Source organism: Chaetodon trifascialis, chromosome 6, assembly GCF_039877785.1.
Source record: "Chaetodon trifascialis isolate fChaTrf1 chromosome 6, fChaTrf1.hap1, whole genome shotgun sequence".
Taxonomy (NCBI): domain Eukaryota; kingdom Metazoa; phylum Chordata; class Actinopteri; order Chaetodontiformes; family Chaetodontidae; genus Chaetodon; species Chaetodon trifascialis.
In genome coordinates, this window is record NC_092061.1 from 19,994,875 (window position 1) to 20,017,889 (window position 23,015).

The 23,015-nt window shown below is 41.4% G+C and overlaps 1 protein-coding gene across 3 annotated transcripts in view; it reads left to right on the plus strand.

The window, feature by feature from the left end:
• LOC139332293 (protein yippee-like 1) overlaps window positions 1-22,446 on the plus strand; it is a 32,932-nt gene extending 10,486 nt beyond the window's left edge. For 2 of the 3 annotated variants that reach the window (XM_070964125.1, XM_070964126.1), the window contains exons 3-5: window positions 13,334-13,377; window positions 15,360-15,468; window positions 18,345-22,446. In XM_070964125.1, coding sequence (XP_070820226.1) covers window positions 13,334-13,377; window positions 15,360-15,468; window positions 18,345-18,434 — 243 coding nt within the window. In that variant the 3' untranslated portion in view covers window positions 18,435-22,446. The remainder of the gene's footprint in view (window positions 1-13,333; window positions 13,378-15,359; window positions 15,469-18,344) is intronic. The other variant, XM_070964127.1, reaches the window with a different exon arrangement.
• The last annotated feature ends 569 nt before the right edge of the window (window positions 22,447-23,015 follow it).

Here is a 23,015-nt window from a genome sequence, read left to right on the forward strand (position 1 = left end):
TCGCGTTGGGGATAATAAAGTTAATGAATTGACAACTTCAGATGTTCCCCCAAGTAAAAATCACATTAGATTTTAAGTAGTAGATCAGTTTTCATTATTTTTTTCAGTCTCCTCTTTCCTATTATTCAAAAATCCCTGCAGCCCTGCACAGTCCCACAGAATATGTGAAGGATTTTCTATCACAACACACCACCTTCAGTATGAAGCTGCTCTGTGGAGCTCTTATCTAATGTCGACACAACCAGTCTGGTCCTGAAAAACCTCATTTTTAGCTTCCAGTCAAATTTCTCCGTCATTAACGACTATTGATTGGTTTGTGGCCACCTGTACATAAATCCTCTCACATCTTGTCCTCAATAATAATCAAATCTAGCAGAGACAAAAACAAATAAACAAAAAAAAGGGTTCATTTTATAGTCATATCACACAGCAGCATGCTGAAGATTCAAAATGAAATTGTTCTGTCAGGTCTGGTCATTTATCTGCCCATGGAGAGTGACAAATCTGAACCGGAGCGAAATGCAAATCGCTCAGAGCGAGCTGGACTCTGCGCCATTACATCCTCTCTTGCTCAGAAGCACAGCACTATCAATTTGTTACAAGATTTCTGGGTATTGAAGTCCACATTGTCCAAACAGTGGCTGACATTTGGAGCCATGAAACATGCAAAGCTGCCAAAGTGCTGCTTTAATGCAGACCGTTAAATCGACAGCTGGTGAGCAGAGAGTGAGTAAAGTTTATAAAGTGTCAGATGAACCAGTCGCGGCGACTGAAACGGTGACCTTTATGTGTTTAGAATAAGATGGTGACAATGTGCTCCCCGTGCATTGCACTCTCACCATGCACTAAGCTGATTATTCAAATAGCAAAGATGATCAATCTGCACACTCGCCATCTCTATGTCGAAATCCATTTGCCTCCTGCAGCTCGGAGAGTTGGAGGCTCACAGCTTGTTAGTGCAAGCAGCAAGACGAGCTGGGTAAACAGCTCTACCACCAGACTGTGTTGTTCCTTTCAGTGGAATCAGAGGTCTCAAGATGGTAATTTTGGAGTTGTGAAGTCTGCACAACAAGGATTTCACAGGGTTTTAATTGTTAAAGACCGCCGTAAACTACATTAATGTGCATTTGGCTCGAGAGAGGGACTGTCCTCATTTATCTGCACCTCACTTAACCTGCCCAGAGCCATGTCACATCTGTGGATTTACTGACACACAGCGAAGACTGCGACAAGGCATGATGAGTTTGATGATGTTTTATGATCAAAGTTTTGGATGCAGGGAGGTTTTATAGACTCCTGTGTGGGGGGAATTAAATTGTCCCTGCAGCAAATTTGAGCAGAGTGCAGGAAAATGATTAAGAGTTTAGAAAATTAGGGTATGCAAATATCCTCCAGTTTAAACACAAGAATAATGCAGAGACACAATGATTAATGAGACATTTGAGGAAGAAATAATTTACTTGGAATATTAATATAATCAATAACAAATCAGCACGCAAAAAGATGTGAGGCACAGAAGAAACAGGACATCACATTTAAAGTCCTGAAGTGTCAGACAGTGTCGGCACTTTCCTGTTTGATTCACATCCTCTTATTTGCAATCAGGAAGTTTGTTGATTTGACACTCCACATATAACAAGGAAGAAAATACCACTAATCATAATAATGAAACTTAATCTGTATAACACAGTTCATACATTTCCAAAAAAGGAGAATGACTGACTTCAAGAGTGCGGCTAGTGGTCGAAAAAGAGCTTCGTTTTCATTTTGATTAACTTACAATACAAATAAGATGAGTAATTGGTTGAGAAACAAATCTAAAGTACCAATACATAAATAGAATATGTACACTGAAAAAAGAAAAAATAAGAATTAAAAAACAAGTTTCAGTGCATTTTTTAACAGAGTACAGATGCAACTGCAGACATTTTTCATTATCGATTAATCTGCCAATTGTTTCCTTGATTAATCATTTGCTCTGTAAATTGTAAGAATATAGTGAAAACTGGCCACTTCTGTTTACATTTACAGCAGCGATGGTCAACTGGTGGCTCATGGGCCACATTACAGCCTGCCAAAGCTTCCCTTCTGAGCTATTAATGAATTCAGAAAATGCCTGCATGTAACATGACTCACCAGTGGAAGAGGCCCAGTCCATCCTGAGAGTAATCGTAGATTAGCTTGCCAACTCCTGGAAATGAGCCAAAAAGCCCATAATTCATAGTTCACCAATTCCGCAGAATCAGATTATTCTCCAACTCCATCTTCTCCACGGCGTGGACGCACAAATCAAAGCGCTCGGCTCCCTGCCTGTGTTCTAATGTTATATATGGTGTTTAAAGATTGATATTACTGCAGCATTAATGTGTGTGTGTTGCATTTTACTGCTGTAGATGTTTAAGGTTGAGCTTATTTGAACTACTTTATGTAGGGTTGGGCAATTTAATCTACAGCAGTGCCTTTAATCTATGTGTCGTCCTTTGATCCACGTACAGGTACAGTATTTGCACAGTTCTGTAGCAATGCAGAGAAATGTGACACAACTTTCTTCATTTCACTTATCACTGGCTGCTAGTTGATTGAAGCAGGAACATATTTTCAGTCTTGATCAGAGAACATGCTGTTAAAAATCTGTTTTTATTTGGATTAAATTAAATGTGAAAGAGATACCTGAGTGATGAGCGCAGGCTGAGGTAGAACAGTGAACTGTTGGATGCAGTTTTGAGCTCTGTCACTGCAGGTCAGCATGTTTTGAAGTTCAACACGCCATGTCCACTTTCTTGTGATTCCACGTGGCCTGGAATGAAGAGAAGAGCATGGCGTGGGGAATAGAGGAAATGCTTTTACAAATGATTGGCTGTGACGCATTTCAGTCAAGTCCAGCCACAATATACAATTAAGCCTGTGCCAAAGCACCAACTACAGGTCAGCTGTTGGCTTGTAAATGAGGAGTCAGCTGGGATATATTTGGGAATGCTTACTGAACTGATGACCGGTGCGCCTCAGATGCGCTCTGAGATGCTCCAAATGTCTGGTGGAAGTGCAGAAAAGTCAGATGTTGATGTTTTTGCATAGAAATGTCATCCAAAAGAAGGTGTGCGTTTGATTTTAAGGTCATTCAACCACCGTTCAGTTTAAACACCCTGCTTTCCTTCACCAGCTACTTCAGCAATTCTTCCTCAGCCTCACATTTGACTTGTTATGGACACAGACTGTCGCTTTCTAAGTGACAGATGAGAGCGAGATAATGGATGAGCTCAGGCGTCCGTGCTCCTGAGGTCACCGTGGGAGAGGCTGAAAATGTTAAAGGGTGTTATGTTTGTGTGTTTGCTTTATTGGAGTCACGCCACATTGCTGGCAGAGGTTCTCAGAGCTGACACGGGAGCAGGAATGCTGGAGAACCAGCAGAACCAGAGAGCTTCAAGCTGGGAAATGCAAATGAATTAGATTTATATCCACACAGTAGCCGTCTCTCAGGGAGTTCCCAAAGTGCTGAAATAGTCTGCTGCTTTGGAAATGCAGCCCAGTTTGGTTGGTGGTTTTGTTTACATAAGCCTAAATTAAACTCCTCTTGTATTGTGGTTCATTATTAAGACATTGCTATTGCTATATTAGTTTTTGTCCCCTGCTGTTTGTCTTGATAGAAGAAACACTGAAACTACTGCAGGCCGGTTAAAGCCATACTTTGCCCTACATGGTCATGTTTATTCGCTTCAGGCTGATGTGTTTGGATTTGTCTTGGTTAAGTTCAGGTGGACACTCATTCAACACTTCCATCTCCAAAATCCTGTGGGATGAAGACAACTTTAGCATCATTTCAAATCCCAACATATTGCACACCCACACAAACACACACATACTTTGCTGCGACCTTTAACAGAAGATTGTTTACAGTTTCATCCAGCCACTAAAGCGATCACAGACGAGATGCATCACGATCTGTCTGATGTTGCTGAGCAGGTGTCAGACTTCCTCATGCTTTGCAGGCAGTGCAGCACCAAAACTCAGCATCTCAATCCAGCCATCAGTGTGCTTCGTTGTTGCAACACCACCCCCCAGTTAGGAAATTGCTCTTTATCTCTTAATTCCCTGTGTGCAGTCTGCTCTGTTGGCCTTCAAGGAAGTCTTGGCAAACGTCTCCTCTCTGTGCAATGCTGGCTTTCCCTCCTGTGTCTCATTGTGTCTCCGTCGTGCAGGTGTTTGGCCTTTAAAATGCTGACTTTTAAAACTCGAGTTCATCGGACAAAAACACGAGTTTGGACACTTTGGACAGTTTTTTCTCACATACTAATAGAACTCATGGTACAAGTTTTGGAAATAGTCTTTTTTTTCCTTTTTTGTAGGTCTCATGAAGTGGTATTGTTGCGTCCTTAAAGTGATGTATTTCCTCTTGAAACACAGTATTAATTTGGGGGGAGAAGGCATGCACTCTCTAATTTAATTAAACACCAGGCATGAAGGCAGGACTGTTTAAAAAAAAAAAAAAAAAGTTTTTGTTGTTTGGACTTTGGATCTCGTTAAATGCAAACCTTATCTTAGCACTTCCTCGTGTTTGCAAAAGTGAATGAAAGTCTTTTTCATGTTTAGTTTAAGTTGAAGTTACTGTTGAAGTCAGAACTTTTTCACATTGCTTTACATTAAATCACGTAATGTTGGAACTGGAAATATATATTGATAGCTTGATTTGGTCATTTTTTCTGACATAATTGAGGGAATACTTTGCAGATTAATTGATAATGTAAATAATTACATAGGCCCTCGTCTGAAGGCTTATTTGTGATCAGTCACCACCTCTTCATCATTGTCCAATACTTAATGAATGCATCTTGTAATTGTTGTATAGTTTTGCTGTAAATGTTTTTTTTGGGGGGGGGGGGTTCCACAGTGAGTAGGATGTCTCAGGTGTAAAGTGATAACTGTGAATGCAACCCTTCTGTCAGCAAGCGTGCACCCTGCTGAAGTGCCTTTGAGCAAGAATCACAGTCAATGTCAGTTCTGTTGTAACAGACCTGAGCATTAATAGCTCAAAGGCGGCTGAAGCTCGCTAGTCAAGTGTTGCCTGGGTTGTGTTTCCTTGTTTATTGGGTCAGCGCCATAAGGTGGCTCTTGACAAATGACCTCATTAGTCCGAACAATCCACTTTAATAATAATTGGATTTAATGACGGGCTCTTCCTTGGACAGTCTGTCTTTCTCCTGAAGGTCTGACACAGTAAACACGTTGCAGAGATGTGTATTGCTTTGACACAGTGGCACATCATGCTTCAGTATCTGATAAACTGTTAACAGACTAATGGACAAATTTGACTCCGTGTGACAGACCATGAAGCGTCCATCATTGTTGTTTAAAGCTACGTAATGCTCTGTGTGTTTATTGTGAGTCAGTGCTTGTTGAATCTCTAGAGAACAGGTAGATGAACAGGTCTGTTTGTGCACTGTTTTGTTGTGTTGACCTCACAACATGAAAGCACGCATGGGCAATTCATTTCTCAGTTGTAGTTTCTGATGATATAGAAATGCTCCGGGAGCTTCAGAAATGCAGCATATGACAAAAACTAAAGATAATGCAGGGAGCAGTCAGGAAATCAAAATCAAATACATATGTACAGAAAAGCCGCCATGCAGTGTCGCACTTACAGTCTTGACATACACAAAACTTACCTTATGCTCATATCAAAGTCCACATTTAAACCTGCAAGATGCACAGCAGACAGTCTGTATATTTAAAACTTCCATTTAAACCTGTGATCTTCCTTTTTATTGTCTAATGCTGAATAACTCAATTATACTTTTCAACTTTCCTCATATGAAAAGTTTAGTTTGAATGATGTGATGTCTCATAGGGGAATACAATCCTCTGCACTGGACATCATTTTTAGTATGATTATTTTCACTATTGATTATTGTTTTGATTATTCAATTAAACATTCAGTCTTTAAAATGTAAAAAGAAATAGTGAGATATGTCTATTACTAGTTACTGTCAGACTGATTATACAGAACCCAAAGATATTAAAGGTCCCATATTGTAGAAAGTCAGATTTCTATATCTTTTTTATTATAAAGCAGTTCTTGGTGCTACATAAATACTGTGAAAGTATAAAAACTCTCAATCCACTGAGAGATGCACACAGCGTCTTAAAACGAGCCGTCAGGACTTCAGTAAGGTTGTGATGTCACTGTCCTCAGTCATGCCCCCCCGCACGGCTGTGGCTACAAAAACAAGGCGAGTTGATGTGGAAACATTGTGGGTGGTGCCACTTGGACCTGTGAGAGCTGACCAATCAGAGCAGTCTGGGGTGCTGCAGCAGTGGACAGTATGAGAAAAATATAAAACATTGTAAACATTTTCTCGAAGACACTCAGAACGAAAGTATGAACCAGAATGAATATAATAATAATAAGAAAATGAATCTAATAACAATAAGAAATTTTATATAGCACAATTCAAGCATAAAATGCAAGACAAAGTGCTTAACAGAAAAATAAAGAATAATAACACGTGTAATAAAACTAGAAAATCAAAGAAAATGAAAAATAAAATAAAGTAGAATTAAAACAACTGGATAGGACAAAAAAACAAACAGTAGTTAGGTAAAAAAAAACAAGACACTTCAGGAGAAAGCGATGTTAAAAAGAAGATTTCATCTGAAGGTGTCAATAGATTTCGAACCCCTGAGACCTTCAGGGAGGCTGTTCCACAGTTTTGAGGTCATTACAAGTTTCATGATGTAAAAGAGAGAAAAAGCAGGAAATCCTCTCCTTCAAAAAGCTGTAACTAGAGAATATTTTGCACATTGCTTGATAAATAAGTCCGTATCATAAAATAGATCTGAAAATTGTTCTTATTAATAGCTTGATTTTGATCACACTGCTACAGATCTATTAATAAGCTCTCTGTGCTCTGCCACACCTCGTTAGCATTTGTGCGTTCAGTAGTCCAAGGCAGCATCACCAGTCCTCAGCATCAACCCTTCTAAGCCGATTATGTTACTTAGGAGAAGATGACACCGTAGTCTGGTGTTTTCCACTACGCGCTGCCAAGGGCCACTCGCCCGTCCCTGTTTGATTCTCATTGCACGTGAAATTTGTAAAGTGCTGTGCTCCGGTACCACGTGTCTTTATTAACTTTTTTCACTGTGCGCTGTGAGTAGGAAAAGCAGAAAGTAGTTACCCAGCCATGCTAGCAACAAAGGGAGGTGCTGGAAGAGCTCTGCAGGCTCTGGCAGATTTCTCCCCACAGTTGCAGTTTGAGTGCTGGAAATCTCCTGAGCCAGGTATAAAAAACTGTTTCCCCTCCCCGAGCTTATGTGCCGAGTCTTCGAGGCATGCCAGCCGGCGCGCAAAGATGCAGATGGAGCAGCTCGAAAGAGAGGATTAACCTGAGAGCACGGGCCAGAAGGAAATATGGCAGGCACTGTGACACCCCCCCCACCCCCACCCTGCCCTCAACCACTAAACTGAATATGTGAAGGTTGTGGAAAAAAGCCAGTTTATTGCTGCACACCTGAACGGAGAAGGTGAAGTTTTCTTTTTGCAGTAAAATTCCCTGAACAATTAAAACTAATGTTGGATGTCATTGAGGCTGTGCAGTCTTGGGACCCTTCCACCAGCAGTGATACACATACTTATGCCGATTATTTTCTTCATTGATTGTTTTGTCTATAAAATAACAAAAATGTCCTTCAGTTTCCCAGAGCTCATGATAACATCTTTAAATGACCAAAATCCCTAAATCCCACTGTATTCAATTTAACATGACATGCTCACACTGGACGCGCGGAAGCAAATGTTTTGGCATTTTTGCTCGAAAAATTACTCTTCTTATTATCAAAAATGAACATTTTTTTTCTATTCATTTTCAGAAAGGCATAAATTCAACAAATGAAGACATGCATGCAGTATACGGTGATAATGTTGGAGATTCACCACTTAATATTTAACTGTGCAACAAAGGGTGGTTTCACCCATTTCCAGCATGAATAAACATGAGCAGGCTTCTTGTTTCTGGCCCAAAAAAACTAATTTTCATTGGCTAAAATGTCAGGTGAAGCTAGCTGGCGACAGCTAATTACGCTAACTCTGTGAGATGGATTAAAACTCTGTCCAGCTGATTTGATTTAAAATAAAAAGAAAGAGAGAGAAGAATTTGATCAGTGATCAATCATCAGTAATAAGCCATTTTTTCTCTTTTTTTTTGTTTTGTTTTGGAAAGACTTAGGAAGAAACACCGCTCTGCCTACTCTTTGTGGAGAAATCTGAAGCTTCACAGGCCTGCTGGGCCTCGTTACAGCCCCTAAACTATGATTATACAATTGCTGTTAGCTGACGATCAACTGGCTGTGGCTTTTAGCACGAAGGCCAACTAGACCCCACGGTGACAAGGAAATATAATCACTGACTTGACTTTATTTCAGCCAACATCTTCACCCAAAACATGCTGAAAACAAGAAGTGTAGGGACAAAACCAAATCTGACATCTGTTGCCATTGTCATCCCGAGCACGCTGCACCTTTTCAACATCGCTGTCGCTTCATATTTTTATCAGATTCAGGTTACATCCTACAGCAGATAGGAGCTCCATCCTGAAATCAGATAGCAGTGCGAGCAGCAGTTGAGAGAGCGTGAAGGCCTGCAGTGTGAACGTGGTCCTGGAGCGGGACGATGCAGTCTGAATACTGAGGAGGCGGCTGAGTGTTTTATTCAGCACCTTGGCTTCGTCCCACCCATCAGGCTGATGGAAGCCCCTCTAATGGATTGATCACACTTTTCTTTTCTCGCCATTAACAGACACGGTTCCTCTCGGTCTTCTTTTTCTCTTCCAGCTGGACGTTTGCCAAGTCTCTGATGGTTAACATGTGTCTGGGGTAACTGACAGAACAGTCAATTTGTCTCTGTTCTCTTTGTTAATATCATAATTAAACCAAGTGTATTCTAGGTCAGCAAGGGTTTATTAACCTGTGTGGTAGTTCAGCTAGCTGTGAGGCTCTGGGGATGGCAAAGCCAGTCAGTCGGTCCGCCTCTTCAGTTCAGAATGAAATGTCCAAGTTTGAAGTATTTAGAAGGATTGAAATTACATTGTCATTTGCAGATGACTTTGGTTTTCTTCTACTTTTTCACCAAGTTCTGTACCAACAGTTCAAAATGACTGTCAATATTTTGATAAATGGCCAAATAGCCTCTGCTGTACTTTGTGTTTAGTGCTAATTGGCTGATGTTTGCATGCTGAAAAGCTAAATTAAGGACAGTTTAATGTAGCCTGGCGATCAGCTTTACTTCATTCAGCCTGAATGTTTGGTTTTGCACAAACCAATCAGACGCAAATGTCGTATCAGTCCTGCCAGCGTCCTTTCAGTCAACACTGAAGCTCGGATAGCCGCTGTTATGAGAAATCTTTCACCACCTGTGGTTATAATCACCTTTACCTGTACAGCTGGGTGGATCTCATTCATGCTTTTGGATGTTTTCTTGATCATTTTGCAGTTGCAGTTTTTAGAGATTTTGTTAGGTAGCTAGCATTATAGTAATATTCTTAGCTTCAGAATTTAACCGACTATCCCGGATCAGCATATTTTATCAAATTTTTATACAATTCTTCAAATTTGTAGTCATGATGGCTGTTAGTGTGTGACGTGCGATCTGAATGTCATTCAGAAGTTTTCTTGTGAAGTTACTTTACATCAGTAAACATATAGTAAAGAGTAAACCATGCCTGTTTTCAGTTATGATCAGCTGACGATGATTCGTTTTTATCATCAGACAAACCCAAGAAAGTACCAAGATAGTATATATCTGTATGATACTTGAGTGCATTTTGTCTGTGAATGAATCTCATATGGTCAAGTTGGATTTGGGTCTTTGAAATAGCTTAAATGTCAGCCAACATGTAACATTACTTCTGTAAAATGATGAGATGTACAAGCTGTGTTTTGGCTCGAAGCACTGCAGAGCGTAATGCAAGATGGTAACTATCAGATGTTTAATCCTCAAAAATGCTTCCCTTAAATTGAATTGAAATAGCGCTTTTGGCTTTAACAAGTTGAACCTTCACCTACCACAGTCAGCATCTGTTGAGACAGATGGTAAAAGTCGCCCTCAGCAGGTTTGTTAATAGTTTCAAGTTAATCTGTATCTCACAACTTGGTTCGACTTATTGTGTCACACATTTTGAAAATAAAACCCTCCTTGTGCATTTTTGGTGAAATCAGATGCAGTTCGTCTGCCTGTGAGACCGTCAGAGAACTCGCTGCTCTCTGCAGTTGAAGCATTTCGCCTCTCGGGGTGGATTTGTATTTTGTGCATTTGGCTGAAGGAGCAGATTTCTCTGTGCGAGGTATTGTTCCCTTCAGTCCCGTGTGGTCAAGAGGATTCAGGGATTTTGAGATTTGCTTTGTAGAATTCATTTCTTGGGACCAAGCACTTTAAAACAAGCGCAATTGTAGCAGCTTAAGAAAACAAGCTCAGTAACCACACTCCTGTTTGCTCATGTTTTATTAAGCACCAGAAAAGAAAAAAAACCTTCCAGCCTGCATCTGATTCTTGTACGTTTTGGAAACAATCCTTGCAGGATCCTGTTGGGCCGTCGAATAGGATTGCCGGGAGTCTGGAGGATTTCAGCACAGCCCCAAAGCTGCCGGGCTGTTGTCTGCATTCAGAAAACGTGATCCAAATGGTTTGGGGTGTTTTTTTTTTGTCAGTCCTTGTCAGATTTTGCTGTTAGATTCTTAACAGGCTATGTGTCAAGCATCCTCGTGCTCCTGATGTTGTTGTAGCTTAGTGAAACAGCTCTGGAGGAGAGAAAAACGCAGCCAAAATAAAAATAGACTGTGGGAAACAGATAAGGGCAGCGAGAGATGGAGCCGTCCCTTTTTGCCAGTGGTTAAGTTGATGGCTGAGCCACAGCGAAGCACAGATATGACACCCAGCTCTTGTCACATGGAGTAACCCCCCCTCCCCTCCCCTCGCCTCGCCTCCCCTCCCTGGACTAAACACTGTGGAGAGGACTTGTTGTTGACTCCACAGGGAACGACCTAGTTCCCTCTCACAGCTAAAGGTCACATGTCTTGTGGCTTGAGACTGATTGTGTGTGTAGACTTCACTTCAAATGCAAACAATGAACTTTGAGCATGTAACAGTAAGACATCAACACCTACAGTGACCAGAGGAGGGGGCAGAGAAAAGAATAATAATCCTCCTTTTTTTCACGAAGTTGCTCTTGAATCAGCTCCAAGCCAAACTCCCATTATCTGAAATCAAACTTTTCGAGTTTTGACAAATGCTGACAGCTCTGGGGTAGTTGAAAATCATCCCCTGAGCCTCAGCGGTGGTGGTGGTGGCTGTGGTCAGCGGAGGAGGCAGCTGGTGCTCTTATTAGTCAGTATTAGCTCAGCGCCCTCAACCGCAGCCACAAACTTATCTGCCGCACTCATTTGCAATGGAAAAAGCAAAGCCGATTGGGGCCTGTCTGCCGGCCGAGGTTGACAGGGCCGGAGGAGAGAAGTCTGGCAGGCTGTTGTCACCCACTGTGACGGCTTTACTGCTCTGTGTTTACATTAATATACAGTAACGTCAGGCAGGCAGCAGGATATTTCTAAAGCTTCTATATTCTTCAGGACTACATGATTGCTTCTATGTTGCTTTAGTTTCTATGTAAAGTACTTCTGTCAACATTTGAGATGAGGTTCATAATAAATTGATGTGACTATATTTATTTATTCTTTAGGTTTAGTTTAGAAAAGCTGGACAGAATGAAGGAGTTTCACTGATTCAACAAGTTGCTTTAGGTTTGATGTTTTGGAGAGATGTATTTTTCTGTTTTCACAGTCCCCACTTCATTTTTGCAGCATTTTCAGCCCTGCTTGTTGGTCTCTGAGCTGCCATTTATTTTGGCAGGTTTTCATGCCAACCCATAAAAATGTTAGTAGTCTCACAGCAGATATACTAGCAAGCGTATTTGCCACTGTGGAGCAGTATGGAGATATCACAGTTAACGTTTCTCCACAACATGTTCTGTGATATTTTTGTGTTTCTTTGTTTGTAGTCTTGCGTGATGCCTCCTGTAACATTCTGCTATGTGTTTAATTGCATTTTTCAGAAACGTAGCATTCATTTTGGAGAATGTGCACAACCAACACAACCTCCCATCAGGAAGTGCGGGACGGGTTGTTTACATTTTGTCTATAACACCTTCCTGTGCGTAGGTCTGCAGAGACATTTACATGCATCTTAATTCCAGCCTTGTGAGGAAGGAAAGGCATTAAACGTGTTTATTAAGCCTGAAGGACACACTGAATGTAAACATAACAGTGTTTGTTTATGAGAAAGCTCCTCATGGTCCCTTTAATATAACTTAATCCTCCATACATTCAAGCTGTTTTTCAGCATGTACTCTTTTGGGGTTGACTGAGATGATTTGAGTCAGTAAGTCAGAGCTCATGGCGTGGACGTATTCCTCATGTTGTGTCCATACTTGTGGGGACAAAATACAAGTCCCCATAATGTAAATCATTAGATTTTAGGGGGCAGACTTGGGTTAAGGTTAGGGTAAGTCTCCAGGAAATGAATATAAGTCTAAGTGATGTCCATAAAGTGATGACAACCAAATGTGTGTGTGTGTGTGTGTGTGTGTGTGTGTGTGTGTGTGTGTGTGTGTGTGTGTGTGTGTGTGTGTGTGTGTGTGTGTGTGTGTGTGTGTGTGTGTGTTCAGATAGCTCAGATTCTCGTCTTTGTTCAGGCATTAAAGTCTCTTCTTCTATGGATTGTTAAATGCTGTCGTAAAAACTGTTGTTGTTGTGCAAGTACGCTGAATATCTGCAGCATTGCACGTCAGCAATGAAGCTTGACATCTTGAGAAAACTTGGGGGGGTGGGTGCTCTTAATAGATTTTTATCATGATTTTATGTAATCTCATTGATTTCGGCAAGTGTATTATGACTGTCTGTGAAGTAACAATAGCTTTTTGTATGATTTTGTTCCAAATATTTGGCAGAAAGTTAAGTATAGGTAAGAATTTAGTAAGAAGGCAATAAGAGGAATTCAAGTTCAGAGGAATTCAAGTGGATGTTTCTTGTCATTAAAGTTGACGCAGCGACGTTCGACTTTTGGCTGCAGTTTATGTGCTCAGGTTTCAGCACCTCTCTAAACCTCATTTTATTTCTTACCTCCAGCCAAACTTGCGTGTGGGAACCTTGACAAGGTGGAAGAAGAAGCATGCAGAGCTGTTACTGGGAGAAAAGCACCCCAGGGCGTCAGCTGCTGACATTCTTGTTCTCAGCAGTGTGGTGCAGCTATGTATTGTCTACTTACATGGTTTTCTCTCTCTCTCTCTCGTTTCAGTCATTTCAAGGCAGTCAAGGAAGAGCCTATCTGTTTAATTCAGTGTAAGTATGAGACCAACACATACGTTTCACCCCATTTATTTTGAGTTGAAAACTGTGTTTATCGTTTTTTTTTTTTTAAGCATTTGGTTTATTCAGGCTCACACCGTGTAATTTACAGGTGACCTGGGGCTCATGAGTAAAAGTTACACGGACTCACTCGTAGCTCATTTGTTAGACATTTCTTAAAGTTATAAACCGCATTCACACTGGGCGTGTTTGCTTGAGCTTACATCAGAGTTTAGTTGTTCGAGAGTTCTCCCGTTCACCTGCGCCTGCTGCGTTGCTGTCTCACTTGGTACGTCTTGTTTTCTGAACATGGTCCGTGAGCGTAGTCCTTTCACTAACACAGTGCAGCTGTTCACCATCGCTGCCAGGATGACAGCACACATTTTAACATACGTGCACAAAGCTTAGAACAGTGTACAGGAAGATGGAGCCACAAAAGTACAACAGAAACAGAAACAACCACCTTTATTAGCCACCAAAAAAGAAGGAAGGAAGAAAGAAAAACAAGGCGCTCATCCAATCCCACAAAACTTTCTGCTGATTCTACTCCCAGCAGCCATATTTGAGTGTCCTTTTCACATCAACACATCGCGTTACATTAGATTCACTCAGCAGGTGCTTTATTTCCACAGATCCTTCAATTAATAGGCAGCCGTCTTCACCACCTGAGCGACAGCCACCACAAATGTACAAGCTTTTTGGCACCATAGAGACTCAAAACCAGCCCCTGCCAATTACAGCAAGTAAGCATTGATTAGGTGATTTGTGGGTTAAAATATGCAGAGGTTCTGTTAAAACTGGGCTGAATACTTCGGCAGCAATTGTATGACTATATTTTCGTGAATCTGGTCCCAACTACATGTTAAAATGTAGTTGAAGCAATGACTATATGTAACCCACACACACACACACACACACACACACACACACACACACATACAAAACCTACTTAGCCTACACACATCGATGTGTGTTTTGGCCTGCCTCTCTGTTGAGAGCGTCAGTCAGTGCTACGCTGCTGAACATCCATCTCTTTAAACCGCTTTCAGTGGTTTATTTCTTGGTCGGTTGGTTTTTGGGACTTGGCTCTCAGTCACAATGAACCACACTGAACCCCCCCACACACACACACCCCCACCCCCCCAGACGTCTGAGACATTTTCAGGTGTCACGCTGCAACTGCTTTGTGACACTCGCCTGGATTATATTGTTCTTACCTGCCAGAATGAATTGAGTGTAAGAAGCAATCGAGTCCAAACAAATCATTCCAGAAGTGTCCAATGTGAAAGCAGTCAGAATCCAGTATTTTTCAGGTAAAGACGTTTAGCCTAAAAACAGGTACACTAGGTGGAAAAAGTGTCGTTCTGAGGATGTCTACATGTAGCCTGGTCCCATCTGATTGTTTCCACAGCACTTCAATGAGTTTATTTGTCTTTAATTCAAATGCCACTCAAAAGCTAATCAGCAGCAAAGTGTTCACTGGGAGGAATCGCTATAATGTTCAGAAAGAAAGTACAAATATACTAATAATTCCAGAAAAAACAATAGAGTTTTCCTCGTGAAGTTTTTATTTATATTTGGTCCAAAAATGACACTCTTGTCAGGTAAAGAAATGATCTTCAAAATCTTTTTGAGGACTAAAAACTCAGGCCTGTTTTTTTTTTTTTTTTGAATGAAGAATTTACAGGGAATTTCTTTTACCTGTTTTAAGAGCCGTTTTAAGAAAGTAACTAAAATTAATCAAATTCTATAAAAAAGCTAACATCTTACAAATGGAGAAATGATTGAGATGGAATAATGAATACATCAACATATTGTAGTACACTCTGACAGAGGCTGTTTTCCCAGTTATGCCTTTTACTTTGAATGTTTGAGTACATTTTACTGCTTCTATTTTAAGCAAAAGATCTGAGCTCTTCCTCCACGGCTCATCCTGACCTCTGTGACCTTTTCTCCACTTCCTGTCTTCCCTACAGGGTGAATGTGGGCTGCGGGCCAGCGGAGGAGCGGGTACTCCTCACGGGTTTACATGCAGTGGCTGATATCTACTGTGAAAACTGTAAAACCACCCTGGGTTGGAAATATGTAAGTCAGTCGCTCCTTCAACTTTAACCTGAGCCCTTTCACTTTCCCGTCATGACGTTCCTTGATGCACCATTTAGGCCTACTGCTGTGTTGTTGCACTACTATGTGGTTTCGCGGCTTCCAAGGGGACAAATTATGCTATTACAGGTCAAAAGAACAGGGTTGCTCTCATTAAAGCATTGCTTGTTAAAGCCATGGTGACAGGTTTTTTTTGTTCACGGTTGTATTTAGGCTCAGAGATTGAGCACTCTGTGGTCTCCTAGCGCTCAAGATAATTACAGTGCCGAAAGGTTGGCTGCAGACAGCCAGACTGGTACCTCTGAGAGTCTACAGTGATTAAATGTCATGCCATTTTGAAGAGGCTTGTCCCAGTAATTGTCTGAAAAGACTATAGAAGGGTGTAAAATAACTGAACAAAGTATAAGACGGGGACTCACTTAATGCCGCTCCTTCAGTGACAGAAACAATTAGAGATTCTCAGAAAGGCCCCGCAAGCAAAGCAGAGCTGAGCTGGTTTACAAGGCAAAGCAGGCTGAGCAAATAGTCAAAGACACAGGCCCACATCGACATCCTGGCTCTCCTGAAGCTCAGCAGGACAGGGACATGTGCCGGAAATCATACAGCACTTCAAGTTATGCATTTCCAGACTGGAAGTTTAGATATTTGAAAGAGGTTATTCGGTCACTGGAGGAAACCATGTCAAGCTTAAAAAGCGCTGTGGTTTCCTCTGCGTCTCTGAAATCCTGCTTCTCTCAGACAATGAGGCAAGATGAATGAACGTGCGCATATTTCTCTTGCTGCCAATTTGTATTAGTTTTGACTCATGCATGCCTCCTCTGCAGTACTGTACATGCATTTCAAAGTTTTCCCCCCAATTTGCTTAAAAGCATCTAAAACACCTTTTGAAGACAGTAGTCTGACTCAGCAGATGTACACTGGGCAGAAGCATAAGCCAATGGCTGCCTGTTTCAGGCGGCCTCCACGCTGATATATGCAAGTTACCCCAACTTTAACCTGGTCGCTAACAGTTCAGACATCAACAAACCTGCAGCTGTTACCTGTTCCTTTGTGGCCGTTTATCCATTTTGATGCCAGGGCGCGCCTCGCCACATGCAAATATTCCACCAGAACAAGTCCTCCCCCGTCTGAACTTGACACAGCATGCTGGAGATGTGAGAGCAGCACTACAGCAGCATTTCACATCAGAGTTTCTCCATGTGGGAGAAATTACAGAAAAGTCAAATCCGTCCAAATGATGAACCTTTTAGAAACATTTGCACTCATTCCCGACCTTGAACACATAAAAGACACTGTCTTACTGTCAATCTAAAAACACAAATCTCTTCACACACACACTTTGCTAGATGACCTTTTGTTAATGTCTAGCAGAAAGACAAGGAGGAAGATGAGGAATGTAAACCGTCTTTCAAGTGATTAAATGTTCCTTCTTGACTTTGGAAACAGTGGTTTGACAGAAAACAAGCTTAACATTACTGCTGTCTTTGAAAACTTCTGGATCTCCTCTGGAATTTAAAAGGTGTGTTAGTTTGAACCAAATTTGATGACTGATCCAGTGTCGGGTTAGTACTAATTTAACTAACTGTGCATAATTTCAAATTCAGTGATGTTTACTACTCAAAACTTTCTGCCTCTGACATGATTAACTGATTAACTTCCACTTAAAATATGTGTTCAGACAAATCTTAACCACATTTTTTATATTTTTTGTGTTGATGTAATCAGTTTTTTCGTCTTGATACATTTTTCAAATTCTCCTCAACAATTGCAAAGCAGTTAACTGGTTAACCACCAAGAATATTTTCTTTCTACTGGTTACACAGATATAAAGGTGAATTTGCAGCCCCTAAAATGTAATGATTTACATTATGCGGACCTGCTTTTGTCCCCACAAGTAAGGCAAGTCCCCACAATGTGACTGTGTAAACAGATTTATGTCCCCACGACGTGAATAATACATGGCCACACAAAGACACACACACACACACACACACACACACCGCTAATGGCTTCGCTTAGCCTGCGGCTAACAACTTCCTTAGTCTGGGGCTAAGTGCAGTGTGAAAAGGCTGTGCGGTGAAAAAAGAAGCGCGATAAACTGAGCTCAGCGTGGGAGCATTTCCTCCAGAAAGTCAGATGTAAACTGTGAGTAAGTGAGTGAACACATGAAGAGTAGTACCCAGTTATGGATTTTCCATGTTTTTTGTCTGTTCATACTGTTACAGGGTAATAAAAATAACATTAATTTTGTAAGGAAATGAAAATATTAGACAATAATGGGCCAATTAGGACTAAATAATCCTATTTAGTTAAAAAATGTTGTTTGTTTTTGTCTGTTTTGCCTCCATACCCTTCCATCGCACAGCCTTACTCGTCCTCTTCTTCCTGGCTGTTGATCCTTTTCATTTCATTGTTTCTCCGTTGTCAGAAGTTGTACCACTGTGATGTTCCCTGTCTATATATGCTCGCTGACTGAAGGTTTATAAGATACACCTGTGACACATTTAGAAAAAAGCCTAATAGAAATGTATAGAAAATGAAAAAAACAGATTACAAAAACAGATTTGCATTTTGCAGTGTTTTGGGGGTACGGCTATGCAACAGAAAATCAGTGTAAAATATTCTGACATCAGTGGTTGATAATGTGGCAAGCAGCAGATAATTGTCCATAATCATTTGCATGAATGTGCTGAAGCATTTGCAATTTGTTCATAAGAAGGAGAAATTGCTTTTATGATGTGCACGAGTGATGTGGATTATAGGCCTAACTCCTGTCAGATTGTGATATTAGCATCAGTCCAGCTCCAGTGTGGATGTGGGCTAAAGTTTTCTCTCTTTCCGGTGTGTTTTTTTAACAGGAGCACGCGTTTGAGAGCAGTCAAAAGTACAAAGAGGGAAAGTTCATCATCGAGCTGGCTCACATGATCAAGGACAACGGATGGGAGTGACGCTCCGGCCATGCTCTGTCTTTTTCTGACCTTGGAATGCTCTTTATTGAACTGCGTGGAGCGTCGACCATCGACCACCCTGCCCCTCCCGACCGCCCCGCCCCAACCCCCTCCCCACCTCCACCACCCCCCTCACAAAACCTCCACCCCTCGCCTCCTTCTCGTGCACACACCCACCTGCTCATCGTGAAACTGAACAGAGCGAATGACGTAAAAAACGACGACGAGGAAGTGGAGCAGCTGTTGAAAAATCACATCACAGGAGTCCTGTCGTTACTTTAAAGATTGTGTGTTCTCCTTCGCAGCTCCGGAGCTTTTGGGGTTGACCCTGGCCCACTCACTCTCACCCCCCACCCCCCCACCGAACCACGCTTACAAGTGATTGTGGTGATATGGCGACCACTATGCGAAAGGAGATAGACTTCACTGAGAGGACATTTTGTTTGTTTTCTTTGTTTTGCCCATCCAGCGAGACAAATGACTTTGATGACTTTCATTATAGTTATTTGCTATAGTTTTAACTTCTTGGTTTGGTAAGGTTTTGGTTTGATGGCAGATGGATGTTACTGGTTAGCATTTTATTTCCCTGTCAAGTCCGTTTTGTTTTGCTTATTTGTGTTTTTTTTTTTCTTTTTGGCTTGTTGTGTCCTTAGCTGAGCATGTTTTTCCTTTGCTAATGTCCAAATGAGCAATCAGGGACGGGTGAGAAGTGGAGGGGAAAGGGAGTTTATCGTAGTTACAAATATGTAGCAGCATCTTGCTTTTTAAAAAAAAAAAAAAGTGGCAAAGGATGGGTTTGCAGTAGTGTAGGATTTTATTTCTGGTATTTTTCCATTCTCATCTTAATTTTTTTCTCTTATGAATTTTCTTTATACCCCCCACCCCGGTACTTTTCAGCACCCAAAAAGCATTGAAAGCAGCACCTAGTATTTGTTTGACATAAATGGATTTGTATACATATATGTATGTATGTGTGTGTGGGTGTATGTATACATACACCCACACACACACACACATACACACACACATATAAATATACAGATATATAAATATTTGTAGTGTTTGGCTAAATGCGATTGTGGCTGGTCCCATTTTGCAGCTGTAACATAAGTGAAAATGACATGAAAAGGAGCAGAAATAGTTTCTAGACTGGGAAACCCAAAATCAGTGTCCACATGTCATAAAACATTAGGGCAGACTGTATTATTCCATTGTCTAGTAATGAAATGATAAGAGACACAACTACATATGAGTATATTTACACATACTATGATTACATATCCATAAATGCTATGAAAATGTTCGTAGTACGTAGATATTGGAACATATATATATGTGTGTGTGTGTGTGTGTGTGTGTGTGTGTGTGTGTGTGTGTATATATATGTATATATATGCTCTCATGCACATATGTATATATGCATATGAGTGTGTATATATGCATTGTGTGTATGTGCGGTCACATGTTACACAGTGGCAGACTTGAACAATGCTACTTCGTTTGCACTTTGCAGAGGCCTTGGGTTCATCTCAGTTTAGAGGCAAAACGTTTGTTCACTCTCATCTGTTCTTTAATGGCCTTCTCACAGATGAACGATTGTTGGAGACGGAAAGAAACGTTGAGTTGGACGGTTCGAGGGTTTCATCATCTCCGTTAAGATTGTAGAGTGTTTAGCAGCTGTCTGTTAGATACTTCATTTGGTTTGATTTTATTTCAATGAAATTGACAAATTCTGCTTTTTATTTTCTCTTGATTTTGAACACCGATTTGGAGAGAAAGCATAGTTTCCGATTCTTTGCTGCTATCCTAGAAATCCTGCCAGTCCTTTCTGCTCTTGTAGGCCTTTTGCACTTTATTGCTTATCCGTCTCTCTCTCTCTCTGAGTGCGTGAATTGTCTCTTTGTGGACAGCATCTGTGATTTGCCTCTAAGCAGTATGAATCTCGTGCCTCTTCAAAACATGAACGGCCTCCCCTCGTTTTTTCTGTTGTGCAGTGCATAACTCTGAAAACCGTCATGTGAGCCAATGTGTCTTCCCCCTTCTGGTTCAAAGTGGCCCTCAAAATCACATTCTTCACCAAAATCCTCATAGAGCTCTCCCCTGTTTTTTTTTTTTTTCTTTTCTTTTTTTAACAGAGACTTGGTATACACACACATATATTTTCTATGTTAAGATTTAGAGGTGCAAAAACAGATGGATATTCAGTATATTATTTTTCAGAGTAAATAGAGGATGAGGTTTGGACAATGTAGGATGCCCAGGGCTTGTTGTTTGACTTTTTATTGTAAGGATAAAAAAGATGGCAGCAGCTGGAGGTGGGGCAGGGTGGGATGGGATGGGAGAGATTTAAAAATCAGCAGTGATTGATTACTTTGCCGGCAAGGTCAGTCAGATCACACGACCTTTTATCCTAAAAACGATGACAATGCAAACCCTTATTAGTTAGCAGTGATACCTACTTGAAATATAAAGACATAAACAGCTGAGATATTGGCCCGTGTTACAGTTTTTGTACATAAATTAACATATTTAAGGTTTTATACGTATTTCTACTGGGTTAGTTGTTTTACTTCCCCAACTTGAAGCACTTTTGTTCACTGTACCTCTGGCTGTGCTTATCTGGATGTGTGTGTGTGCGTGCGTGCGTGTGTGCGTGCATGCATGCATGCATGTTTGTGCGTGCGTGCGTGTGTGTGTGTGTGTGTGTGTGTGTCTGTATGCGCGCATGCATGTGTATTTGCACATGCATGCCTGCACACGAAAGTGAATGTTTAGTTTCTTTTCCTCAGACTGTTTCTCTTTTTTCCTCTCTTTGGTTTGGAAGTGTTTTTATTTGTCCTGTTGTATTTTTTCTTTAGCAGCTGTTTGGTTTCACTGTCTCTCCCGGTGATCTGCGAGGTCGAGAGCCAGGTTAGTTTGTTCGGAAGTGATTTATCCCTGTTTTGTTTTGTTTGTTTGTTTGTTTTTTGTTAGCTTGTTTATTTAGCTTGTGTGGTGAGAGCCCGCTAGAGGGCCGGTGTTTAGGTCTCTGCTGAGCCATGTAGACGTCGAGGGCGAGCTGGAATCTCCCACCATGTCGCAGGGAGAGCCTTTACCAAGACCCTTTCTCCACCACAGTCAGTGTCTCCTGTATAGAGGGCTTTCAGGTGATAATGCGCACCCTGTGGTGGCCATATTGGAGGTCCTTCGTTGGGCTGTGAATATCTGATTGTATTTCTGGAGAACTTCATTTTTGTGCTGATGTTGACCGAAAATTAATTGTTTATTCCCTGATCTATTTGATTTGAGATGTTGCATTAATGGTGCATCCAAGCAGTCTTTGTCAGTTTGGAAAGTTGGGAAATATGACCTGGTAAGCGACATTTCATGAACTCCATTATCACGCAACTTGCCTGAGTTTACTGCTCGGTATTCACCACTTTCTCAGCCATTTCCTGGTGATGAACTTGAAAACTACTGAGACTGAAAGTTTGATCACACCACGTGATCTTCCACGGCAGATGTAGTTTCCCAGTAATGGAACTGTAGATGTTCAGTTTTTTCTAAGCAGCGAGCACAGGAATGGAAATGTGAACATCTACAGCTCTGTGACAACTGGGTAACTCCGTCTGCTGAGGAAGAATGTGTGATACAAGTGAAAGCTCCAGAACAGCTACCAAATGGACCTTGTGGTGTTATTATTTTAATTTCCAACTGACTTTAGGAGTAGTCAAGGAGCGTCTGAATGCACCATTGGTTTTATGCCTCTGAGGCTACATTGTTTTATTTGGAGAGGACATGCAGGAGCGGTCTGGCCTTTAGTTCCTGCTCAGGACACACTTTCAAGGGCTGCACAAAGGTTGTAGCTCCTGAATTAGGATGCAGCTTTTATCTGGTCAGCCAGCTTTCACCATCTGATATGATGAACATAGTATCTGGCTGAAAATGTGGAGACCAAGCCACCTATTTAGTTCAACTTGGTTCACTTTTTCCAAACTCGCAGAGCAAAGAGACTGGCACTGGTAGCTAAATTAAAAAAAAAAAAAAAAAAAAAAAGGACGAGACCATTGGTGTCTGCTTAAACTGTTACTGAATGGGCCCCGTAGTAGTCCGACTTTTCTCCTAAAGGTGCAGTCAGCGAGTCAAATTCAGCGATTATCTTCTCATGGTCCGCTAGCCGTCTGTTTTGTCGGTGCACTGACAAAAAATCTGGTGTCCGTACACAGCCCTGGCTCTGTAAATGGGAAACGAACAAAGAGCCATACAACTCTATTCCAGCCAATCAGCAACAAAGGAGCCAGTTGCACTCTGACCTCTGCCTCTTCCTCTGCTTCTGCCGGATACCTCACATTCTTTCCCGTGGAATTCCACGTCTTCACCTGTGTAACGTTGCTGCCTGAGGCTAACCTATCCTCAGGCAGCGGACGCTCTGGATTCCACCACATTTCTCTTTTGGTCAGCTCGCCCAGTTGTTCGTGCCGTTGCCCTTGTGATGCGCACCCATGAATTTAGGGGCATAGCTTCTGAAGGAGCACTGAAGGAAGAGGTGTATTTGTTCAGTTGCTGAGTTCAATTATCAACGATCTTTCTCCAGATTTGTTT